This window comes from Pelophylax lessonae, assembly GCF_965119305.1.
Source record: "Pelophylax lessonae genome assembly, chromosome: 3".
NCBI classification, from domain to species: domain Eukaryota; kingdom Metazoa; phylum Chordata; class Amphibia; order Anura; family Ranidae; genus Pelophylax; species Pelophylax lessonae.
Window position 1 is genome coordinate 199,212,306 of NC_138770.1, and position 12,169 is coordinate 199,224,474.

Below are 12,169 nucleotides of genomic sequence, written 5' to 3' on the forward strand. Positions count from 1 at the left end.
TACCGAAAAGGAACAGGGGAAAACACTCACACCAAGTAATGGACGCCTTCCAAACTCGATGATAAATCTTCAGAGAAGTAGATTTTCTAGCACTTAAAGAGGTTGTAAACCCACCTCACAAACTTTTACCTATAGGTAAGCCTATATTAAGGCTTACCTATAGGTGCTATAAATATCTCCCAAACTTGCACCGTTTAGGAGATATTTAGAGTGCATACTGCCGATGACGTCATCGGCGCAGGCGCTCTGAAGGAACGGCCACCCGTGCCGTTCCTTCAGAGCTCAGTGCCGTGAACGGCGGCTCCCGCGCGCAGGCGCGGGAGTGATGTAATCGCGCCTCCGGCCAATCAGATGGCCGGAGGACGCGAACCCTGAAGCAGGACGGCCGGACATGTCACCGTCCTGTCGCTGAGGTGGCGGCATGGCGGGGGCTTCTTTTTAAGGTAAGTACTACATAATGAGCTAGTATGCATAGTAGTATGCATATTATGCCTTTCTCTTTACAGGGCTTTTTTTTTCTCGTTTTTTTTTGGGGGACTTTACTTCCTCTTTAACAGAGCAGGAATCACTGAATCTGACAACCCTCTATCCTTCAGTACCTGGCTTTCAATAGCCAGGCCATTAAAGCCAGCAACTGTAAATTAGGATGGAAGCTCGGTCCTTGAGACAAAAGATCTCCTCTGAGAGGGAGCCACCAAGGAGCATCAGCGAACAGTCTTACCAGCCCCGTGTACCAGGACTGTCTAGGCCAGTCTGGGGCCACCAGAATGACTGGAATCCCTTCTGCCTCGATTCTGTGCAGTAGTCTCGGCAGAAGCTGTAACGGAGGAAAGGCATAGATTAGATGATAATGGCCCCAAGGGGCCACCAGAGCATCTGCGGTGTCTGCCAGAGGATTTCAAGACCTTGCACAAACCTCTGAAACTTCCGGTTGAGACGAGAGGCAAGTAGGTCCACATTGGGAGTCCCCCACCGGAGACACAGTTGTTAAAACACCTCTGGGTAAATGGACCATTCGCCCGGACTTGGGGCCTGTCGACTGAGGTAGTCTGACTGCCAATTTTCCACCCCTGGAATGTGCAGAGCAGAGAGGGCTGGAACATATTGTTCTGCCCACCTTCGAATACCGGCCACTTCTTTGGCCGCAAGGACACTCTTTGTGCACTCTTGATGATTAACATAGGCCACAGCCGTGGCGTTGTCTGATTGAATCCTTATTGAACACCCCTGTAGACGATCTGTCCACTGTGACAGGCAAAGCCTGATCACCCAAATTTCCAGGATGTGGATCAACCCATTTCGTGCCCAAGGTACCTCCCCATCCGGACAAGCTGGCGTCCGTGGAGATCACCATCCAGTACAGGGGAAGAAAAGATTTCTCCTGCCGAAGCGCCAGGGAGAGGAGCCACTACAGCAAGGTGCTCCTCGTGAGAGCAAATCCTGTACCGCCCCGAGAAGGCCCTGCAGCTGATCCGGGAACAGGTGCAGGTTGGAAGGAAAGAACATTGCCGGGGGCAGGGACTGAAACTTGATCTTGTAACTGGACCGGATCAACTCGTGGACCCATTTGTCCTACATGAAAGAGATCCATGGGTCCGGAAAGAAGCGAAGACGTCCCCCCACCCCATGTTCGGGTGAGAGTGCCCCTTCAGGCAGAGGAGGATTTGTCTGCGGGGCCAGCGGAACCCGCTTTTGACTTACCAACCCAGGGTCTCTTGGAACCTCTTGAGAAGGCACCCTTATCCTGCGCCCCCTGCAGGGCAAAAGGGCCGGTTGTGGGCTGAGAAGACAGGACCACATTTGCGGCGAGGCTCTCTGCTTTTAGTGACCTGCAGAAGCAGGCTGCTCTTACCTCCCATGAGACCTTTTATGATATCTTCCATCGAAGCTCTGAACAGACGATCCCCCACGAAGGAAAGATCCATCAGCACCTTTTTGGAAGCCTGGTTTGCAGACCAGCATTTCAGACAAATCATGCCATGAAGGGTCACCGCAGTCACAGACACCCTGTAGGCTAACAGGGCCGCGTCCAGGGAGGCATCACAGATATACTGCAACCCCTGTATCAGCTGGTCTGCCAATTCCCCCAGCTCAGGGGGATGTTGACCCCCTCCTGTTGCAGAAATTTTGCCCATTCCATTAGGTCTGAGAGACCAAGGTAATGGCGAACATTGGCCTTAAAATTGAACCTGCCACAGTGAAAAGATAGCGGACCAAAGACTCAACCTTCCTGTCTACGTTGACCGTACTGCGGCAAAGTGGCTCGATATCGTCCAGCGACATAGACCTACGTCGCTGGACTCCTTCCCTTGTGGGCGGCGCGCGCGCCGCCGGAGGCTCGCTCCCGCTGTTTTCAGTCACAGCAGGAGTCGGGCCAGGGGAGGAGAAAAGCAGAAAACAGTGATCACCGCCGCTCTTCCACGATTGTCGGGGATCGAGTGTGGAAATCCGCCCGCTTGTGTAAACAAAGCGGGCGGATCTCCTAAGTGACATTCAGGGACAGATTGCAGGATTCAGCATAGCTAAACCTGCGATCTGTGCCTGTGTCACATAGTCCCCTCCCCCCACACACGTTAGTAAGCACCAGGCATACATTAACCCCTTGATCACCAATAAAAGTTCCCTGCCAGTGTCATTTTTACAGCAACAGTGCATATTTATAGCACTGATTACTATAGTAATGTCACTGGTACCCCCAAAAGTGTCAAAAATGTCAGTCAGGGGTCCGATCTGTCCGCCGCAATGTCGCAGTCCCGCAAAAAAAAATCGCAGATCGCCGCCATTACTAGTTAAAAAAAACAATAAAAATGACAAATTTCTCGTAGTTAGTAGCAGCGATAACTTTTGCGCAAACCAATCAAAATACGCTTATTGCGATTTTTTTCTACCAAAAATATGTAGCAGAAAACAAATTGGCCTAAAATGTTAAAAAATTTTGATTTTTACATTTTTTTGGGGGGGAATTTCATATAAAACAATGTGAAAAATATTGTTATTTTTTCAAAATTGTCGCTCTTTTTTTGTTTATAGTGCAAAAAGTAAAAATCGCACAGGTGATCAAATACCACCAAAAGAAAGCTCTATTTGTGGGGAAAAAAAGGACATTGATTTTATTTGGGTATAGCATCGCACGACCGCACAATTGTCCGTTAAAATAACGCAGTGCCGAATCGCAAAATATGGTAAAATCTTTTGGTCTTAAAGCGGTTAAAAATACGCTCATTGAGAATTTTTTTATTAATATCGCAAAAAATAAAAAGCGCAGAGGTGAAATACCACCAAAAGAAAGCCCTGTTTGTGGGAAAAAAAGGACGTAAATTTAGTTTGGGTACGGCATTGCATGACCGCGCAATTGTCAGTTAAAGTCACACAGTGCCGAATCGCAAAAAGTGGCCTGGACGTAAGACAGCAAAATCCTCCGGTGGTAAAGTGGTTAAAAGACGGAGTGTTCTCCACTATTAGCAGAGTGACCTTATTTAGCCTGGAAACCTGAGAATCCACCACCGGTGGGACTGTCAGTTTCTTTAAGAGGGACTCCTCAAAAGGGATACCTCCTAGCGAAATGCTTAGGTATCCCCATCATGCGTTTCGGGGAACCCCACTGACTAGTGACCATCTCGTTAGAAATAGGGAGGAAAGGGGAACACCTTAGTCACCTTGGAAGGTCTGCGGGTACCAAATTTTACCAGTGAGTCTGATGCAGCATTAGCTGTGTCCTTCATTGTTAAAGTTTCCCGCACTGATAGATACAATCAGTGCTCCACAAGCACCTTTTCTTGTGCAGATGTAGTGGAAGAGGACTCATGTCTGAGTACTTGAAGTGCGTAGACGCAGACCCCGTGGGGTGACTCGTGTCCGCGGCTGCCAAATCAACCCCAGAATCTGAGGAAGCAGGTGAAGCCGGAGGGCACTTTTTACCATGTCTCTTCTGAAGGGCCATGTCCACTTTTGACACCAGTGACTGCAGGACCGCCGTCATGGCAGCCAGGGCAGACTGAGACTCAGAGGGTGCTCTGGGGGCTTCATAGTAACCTGGGGACCGCCAGAAGTGTTTGCACAAAAAAACTGGGGAAACGCTGTAAAAATCAACCACCACTGTACGGCTGGCACTACAGGTCCCAGCGCACCAGGCCACGTTGCTTTAGCAGGAGGAGAAAGTATATACAGCCCCAGGGACTCACCACCACCGCTTTAGTAGGGTGAGAGAAAGCGCCAAACTGCTTGCTTGACGCCGGTCAGAGAGGAAGAGGAAACAGCTGTACCGCTGCTAGAGGCCCGCCGCCAAGCACCGCTTCTATAGGCTACAAGAAAACAGCCAGCCATAGACTTTAATGGGAAACTACAAAAACATGGCCGCTGGGCTACATAAACATGGCTGCCGAGCTCCCATGCAGTCAGCTATGGGAAAATGGCGGCGCCATGGGGCGGGCGTGCGGCTCACTGGACCCTAGGAACCCGTTAAGTACCTCATCCCGCAAGGGGGGCCTAGCTAGGGACCCCCCTCCAGGGCAATATGGCACATAGTAACAGCAAATGGAGCCCCTGCAGCGCGCTCCCACCCCCCCTCCAGTCACAGCTCCCACACACCCCACATCCATCAGTACAGTCACCTCAGCCAGGGGGGCTAGGGGGCGAGGGGGGGGGTAGCTAGCACAGGTGAACCCACTGAGGAGGGGGTGCCATTAGGGTAGGAAGGGCACAGGAGGGACCGGCAAACCCCAGGATGGGCCCGCGTCTACCCCAAAGTTTCCCAGAGGAAGGGGGGGGGGGACACTACTCACCACACCTACAGAACCGGACGGGCACCACTCCGGGCAGATCACCTCCCCTTCTTGGAATGGGGGGTGCTGCAGGCCAGAGGTACGTTGCGACTCAGGCTGCAAACTGGTCGTGTGTGTCCTTGCGAGGTGTTTTACTCGCCGGCCAGCCCCCGTCCTGTGGGGCTATGTCGCGGCCGACCTAGTGCGAAGCTGTGGTCTGCACGCGCTCACTGGCCAGACTGGGGAGACTGTAAGGATCCAGGGTATCCAGTGCGTCACCCAGTCCGGCAGTTGATTGTAGTTCTCACTGGAACAGACTTGGTTATAGAAAGAAAAAACAACAAAATGAAAAAAGTTCAGTTTAAAAAAGGAAAAAAATGCTAGGACCAAAGATCCCAGCAAGGAGCTAGGTCCTTTCTCCTGACTAGGCAGAAAAAGAACTGAGATCCTATAGCAGGAAATGGGAGTATACCCACTGAGACTACCCTAGGGGCGTAGTAAAGCTTTTTTTAACTCTTTTTCGCCTAGTGTCCTACTCCTAAGGAGAGCAGCATAACCCAACGGTCAATGAAGATATGAAGCTGTATCCGTAAATAAACAAAAGAGAAATATTTTATCCTGTAAACATGCTGGATTATACTGATGTTGGCTATCTTTTTTTTTTTTGCAAATGTTTCCAAGTGTAATAATTTAATAGGCAATTAGGGGCAATATTGATTTGCAACTTTCACTGAATACCAACCTGTGGTTACGATCAGAGAACTGATATTAAATCCCTAAATCAAAACGAAGACCTCTATCCCAGCCTTTTGTACAGATGTTTTTATGTTCCATCATTGAGTAGAATATATGGGCGATTTTAATCTATGTATTCACATAGGACAGTTTTAGACATAGATATATTTATTTGGTGTCACAAGAGTAAGTATAATAAACGAACAGGACAAAAATCATTCTCTTTTTACTGTCTTACACCAGTAGTGCGAAGGGGCTGCCTGGAAACTCCATGTATTAATGGGGGAACCTGTGTGAATGGAGAGGTCTGTGATTGTCCACCCGGGTTCAAAGGACAGCAGTGCCAGCTGGGTATGTATGCTAGAAGTTTTTTTTATATAAAAGAGGAAAATATGAATGAATTTACATCTTCCATATAATCAAAACCTTCAGAAACTGTATTTATCTTTCTGTTAAAGGGTCAGTCCACCTTATACTGATATTTTGGTTTTTGGTAGATGCCGGGGAGTTAAACTATTTGACAAATTCTTAGATTTTTCAGGCACTCTGTTTATGAGATCTCATCATTGATTGAGTTCCCAGATCTGCACACATGCTATGACCAGTATGATAGGATCCTGCTATCCCTGTTGGATATTTTTATTGTATTTTATAATATAGAGCAGTGGTCCTCAACCCTGGTCTTTAGGGCCCACTAACAGGCCAGGTTTGCAAGATAACTGAAATACATCCCGGGTGATATAATTTGCTGCTCAGTGATTGCAGCACTCTAGTCTGCATTTCCCCAAGGTAATACTTAAAATCTGGCCTGTTAGTGGGCCCTGAGGACCGGAGTTGAGGACCACTGATATAGAGGATACAACAGAAGGGGTTTAATATACAATTTTTGGAGGGAGGAGAACCCCCCCTACAAGGTCAAATCAGTTTCAGCTGACCAAGCCTCATCTACATGAGGTTGCTGCAGTGATTTAACTACTTTGGATGTAGCCTCAGACAGTTTATGGAGCCTGAGATACCCTTCCCTGCTTGTAACATGGAATTCGAGGGACTCTACAAAATATTCTTGCCCCTGCAATGGCTTTTTAGCCCTATTGTTAATAGGGGACATAGGAAGCATTTCCAAAAACAGGCATGTGTATGGAGGTTCTAGAAGTTTGGTAAAAGACATAAATTCTGAATTTAGCCAGGCGATGTTCATCTTATCTGACCACCTTAAACACACCTTGAAGATTCGGAGGTTACATGCAAAAAGATGTTGTGGTCAGATGAGACTAAAATTGAATTATTTGGCCTCAACACCAAACAATATGTCTAGCGGAAATCCAATACAGCTCACCATCCAAATAACACCATTCCTACAGTGAAGCATGAAGGTGATAATATCCTGTTATGGGGGTGTTTCTCTGCAGCAGGGACTGGAGTACTTGTCAGGATAGAAGAAAACATTGATAGGGCAAAATACCTTCAAATTCTTGAGGAAAATCTGCTGCTCTCCACCAGAAAGTTGTCAATGGAAAAAAGGTTTACCTTCCAACATGACAATGACCCAAAGAAAACAGCAAAAATTACCACACAGTAGTTGAAGGAGAAAAAGATGAATGTCCTTGCATGGTTTAAGACTAAAACCACATTGAAAATCTGTGGAATGACTTGAAGACTGCAGTCCACAAACGGTCACCATCAAACTTAACTGAACTTGAGCAGTTCTGCAAAGAAGATTGGGCAAATATTGATAAGTCTAGATGTGCAAAGTTAGTAGAGACATATCTCAACAGACTAAAGTCTGTAATTAAAGCAAAAGGTAGTCCAACAAAATACTGAGACAAGGGAGTGATCCTTTTTCCAACTCAGTGAATCTGTTTTTTATTTTGTTCTGACATGTTGGTGTTATATCTTTCACTTGGATGTTATAAGTTGCACTAGTAAGTACAGCTGGATAAAACCAAACCTGTGCCTGTCTACATTTCTGGCTTCAAAGCAACGAAATGTGATTTATTTTAAAGGGGGGGGGGGGTGATTATTTTCTATACCCACTGTATATATACATATAAAACAATTCCGATTGCTATATGGAGTTGTCTGATGCTAGGCCCACTTTTTTATCTGTTAGCAAAACCTATAAAGATTATTAAATGTCATATTTAATACTGCCACAATACTCTTCTGTAAATTTGGCAGTTTTGTTTTCAAGGCCGCTGTGTCATTAAATCATTCCTTTCCTCTAGTAAGATCTGGTTTGAATTGTCCAGCAGCGAGGGCAATGATGTTACTAAATGTGAATATTATTATTGAAGGATAAGCCTGAATTTGTCACTGGAGACTGAATGAGTCATTTGGCTGCTATGGTTGCAGTGCTATTATGGGCTATTATGTGGGCTGTGGCTTTGTTTATTGGAATATAGAATTGTGTGTTGGTGGAGAAGGTGACACCTTTATTCTGTAGCCTGCAGAAAGGAGACGTTTGCCTGCACCAGACTGTATTCGGAGACACTGTCACATCCTGTGTGGGAGGGAGGAGTATGTCATCACATGTAAGTAATTACCTCAAGTACATCATCACACCCCCTGGCATCGCATGCAAGGTGCAGAATGGGCTGTTACTTTATATACACATTATAACTCCTGAGGCTTTGGTCGGGTTTGGCAGGAGACTTCACTATGAATAAAAGCTAACTAATGTACATGTTACATCAGTCAAAGGCCTTTATAATTTCAGTATTCACTCAGTTTACTATTTTGTAAACTTATACATAAACCGAGGTAAGTCCCTGGGGCCCATTTATAAAGAGGTAAATGTGACATTTTTTGCACGTTCATGGGTGAATTAGCACATTTTAACACCACATATCCAAGACTTTACCTACACAACCATCAACATTCACCCACATTTGTGCAAAAGAGTATAAAGACAGAGCTCAAGTGCTAGTGCATACGAATACTTCCCCAAATATAATGTATGAATATATATATATATATATATATAACAATATAAATTCATCAAATAAATTATAGCATAAATTAATTAAATAAATAAATTACACACCATAGTGCTCATAACCATATGACATAAAGGTAAAGTGACTGTGCACTATGTGAATATTTATGGACTCATTAACATGTCCTAAGTGCATATGCAAATACTGTATGAAAAAATCTTAAAAGAATATATATATGGTGTTTAAACGTGACAGTTTTTAGCAGTTTTTTAAAAAAAAGTGCTCTGTTGTGGTCAAACAAGCAATAGTGTGGTGACCATGAAACATCCAAGTGTAACGTCTCCACGATTCGGCTGGCTTTTCCTTGCTATGTAAGTGATACTTTTTTTTTCAATAAACCACATACCAAAAATACTACACTATGGGCCTCCCTACTTCTCTCATAGTTTTCTGCTGAGACCACACCACCAACGAGGTTTAGAAGTGGATTTCAGAGGGATCCCACACAGCCCCCATACCGCACTCTCTACCGAGGGAATACAGCGGAGCCCCCCCCCCCCAGCGGGCCCCTGATTTTACCGTGGTACCTAGAGGGACTTCCGGGAGCTGCTTAAAGAGGACCACTTGCCTACGCTAGACCCCAAGGGGTCATCTGGTAAGTGGACTGTTATTATGATGAAGGACCCCCCACTCAAGCTTACACTTGGATGTTTCATGGTCACCACACTATTGCTTGTTTGACCACAACAGAGCACAAGAGCACTTTTTTTTAAAAAAAAAAACTGCTAAAAACTGTCACGTTTAAAACACCATATATATATTCTTTTAAGATTTTTTCATACAGTATTTGCATATGCACTTAGGACGTGTTAATGAGTCCATAAATATTCACATAGAGCACAGTCACTTTACCTGTATGTCATATGGTTATGAGCACTATGGTGTTTAATTTATTTATGTAATTAATTTATGCTATAATTTATTTGATGAATTTTTATATATATATATATATATATATATATATATATTCAAACATTATATTTGGGGAAGCACTTGAGCACTGTCTTTTTTTACTCTTTTGCACTTTATTCAATTTTTGTTGTCTGGACTAGCAGCTCATATTTATTTATTTATTTATTCATTCACAACATTGATTGACACAACCATACCCCCACATACTTAGTGATCATAGTGATTTCCTAGGCGCGACCACCTGAGTGTACATCACTCATTTTCTTTTATCTAATTCACCCACATTTACCAACATCTGTTCTTCAGTGGGAATTAAGGAATGTCAGAGTCGCCCAAAAATTTTCTCTGGGATAAAACGTTGTACAGTAACTTGCAATTGTTAGTATAATTTTAGTACCGAAGTGCTGTCATTTTTTTTAGATTTGAGTAGATGTGACCTCAATACACATAATGTGGCTTCTTTCCACAGGTTTAGTCTACGGTGTCATTTGAGTTCAATATAACGGCTCTAATAGCTTTTCCATATGCCTAAAAAAATAGCTCTCAGGTCATTGATCTAAGTAGGACAGCTTTCTGTCTATCATTGCCATGGCACTGTTGAGGGGCGATGTCCGCACTAAGGCTCCAGACAATCCTAATGACCCAGGAGAGCAGTAGTTCACAACTTCACAACGTTTGTTTTACCACTTGCTTACGCTTGGCAGTCTTTTTACATGAAATTAACCCTTCCCCCCAAATCGGAGAAGAGGGGGGTAAAAGTGGCACTGCATCATATTTAATAGGCTGATTGACACTGACAGTCCCAGAGAGTAGCAGTATTGCTGAGTGCAATTCTCTCTCCATTGTGTAACCTGTAGCCTGTGCTCCTTTCACTCACTTCTGAATGTGTTTCTCCTCCTCTTTCTCCTATGCATGTTCACTCAATTTTTTGTGTGACTCCTTCATTTCTGCTTCACTCCCTCCCTCCCTCTTCACTCCTCTCTTTATTTATCTCTTCTACTCACCATCCAACATTACTGTTCGCTAGGATGCAGAAAGCGAGGGTGCACAGCATTTATGAATGTACATGGTGCATGCGCCAGCACCAAAAGAAGAAAGGGATGCTTTGCTGGCCACATTATGGAAACGCATGACGCTGTGCGGCCTGGCCACCTAGTCTAACACCAATACTGAATTTTTTTCCCATACCTTAAATGTTTTGGAGCGTACTCCTGGGGTACATTGTCAGGTTGGGAACAGCTGAAAAAGAAGATAACAAAAGCAGCAAACTTCAGCATTATCAGATATATTTTTTTCTGCATGGGGCTGCTAATAACTGCAACCTTTTCCATCATATTTCTTTAACTGATATTCTTTAGCCCAAACTGTTTATCCTTTTTAGGGTATTTCACACTTAAGTTCCTCTACTGATCAGCTTTGCTAATGTCCTTACTCAATAAATAGTTCTTCAGTGCAATGCAACCTATCAAATCCCAGCAAGTACTTGTCTGAATAAATCAGACCTTAGGCCGAATTCACACATATGTGGCTGCAGGTTTGTGCCTGGGGTCAGGTGTGTGTCTGTTTACCTGTCTATGTGTGATTGAGGTCTGAATTTTTGCCTGAATTCGCACCTGAACTAGACCCAAACACGCACTGGAACCTTTTTTTTTAATCTGGACCATGGCCACCCCGAACATGTGTGAACCTGCTTTATTGAGAGCTGGTCACACTTCCCTGTCATGCAAATTGGATGCAGGGAAATCCACATCTAAATTGCATGTGTGAACCCAGCCTCACTCTCCTGATGTCAAATGGATGCCGACTGGGAGAAATCACCATGCCGTAGTCAGTACAAGATGATTTATCAATGCTTATTTAATTAGACTGATAATTTGGAGTTGGGTGGCATCATAGACAGACATTAAAAAAGACAAGAAAGCAGGCCTTCCAACATCTCCCACTCTTATAGGGTACAAATACTCCTGAACCTCACTACATAAACAGAGCACACGTTTTCTAATGCAGGATAAAACATGAAAACAAGTAGCCAACTGATTACTACAGGCACCGCATCACACTTCACCTATCTTCAAGTTTCATATATGGGCCAATTTTGCTTATTCCTTACTTCACCGCCATTCTTTGCTTCTTTCCAAACATTCAGCGCTAATTGCTTCTGAGGAATTTAGGGCATATCTCAGTCCTCTCTTTCCATCAGTAAATAAACAATTTAGAATAGTTATGTCTTCTCTTTTTTTTTTCAAGTGGCATGTTTTGCAGGTATAGGCGGGTGTACAAGATACAGTATGATGTGTGCTCGAGGGAGATCTGTGAAGGAGCTGCCAGAGGTAGACCAAGTGAGTAGGAATGTCTGGTAAGATTATCGTCACCAGCTACTGTATGATTAAGGGACACCATAGATTTGATTTACATTTTACTGCATGTGTCACATATCAATTTTTTATGTCTCTGTATGTGAGCATTCAATGTACATTAACCACTTTACCACCGGAGGATTTTGCTGTCTTACGTCCAGGCCACTTTTTGTGATTCGGCACTGTGCGACTTTAACAGACAATTGCGCAGTCGTGCGACGCCGTACCCAAACGAAATTCATGTCCTTTTTTCCCACAAACAGATCTTTCTTTTGGTGGTATTTGATCACCTGTGCGATTTTTACTTTTTGTGCTATAAACAAAAAAATAGCGTAAATTTTGAAAAAATAACAATATTTTTCACATTTTTTTTATATGAAATTCCCCCCCAAAAAAATTTAAAAATCAA

General features: G+C 44.1%; 1 protein-coding gene across 7 annotated transcripts in view; it reads left to right on the plus strand.

Annotated features, from left to right (window-relative positions):
• Window positions 1-12,169, plus strand: part of SNED1 (sushi, nidogen and EGF like domains 1) — a 444,915-nt gene that overhangs the window by 407,144 nt on the left and 25,602 nt on the right. For 4 of the 7 annotated variants that reach the window (XM_082252240.1, XM_082252245.1, XM_082252241.1 and 1 more), the window contains 3 exons: window positions 5,739-5,846; window positions 7,939-8,026; window positions 11,651-11,742. In XM_082252240.1, the coding sequence (XP_082108366.1) occupies window positions 5,739-5,846; window positions 7,939-8,026; window positions 11,651-11,742 (288 nt within the window). Of the gene's footprint in view, window positions 1-5,738; window positions 5,847-7,938; window positions 8,027-11,650; window positions 11,760-12,169 lie in introns of all 7 variants that reach the window. The other 3 variants (XM_082252242.1, XM_082252246.1, XM_082252243.1) reach the window with 2 other exon arrangements.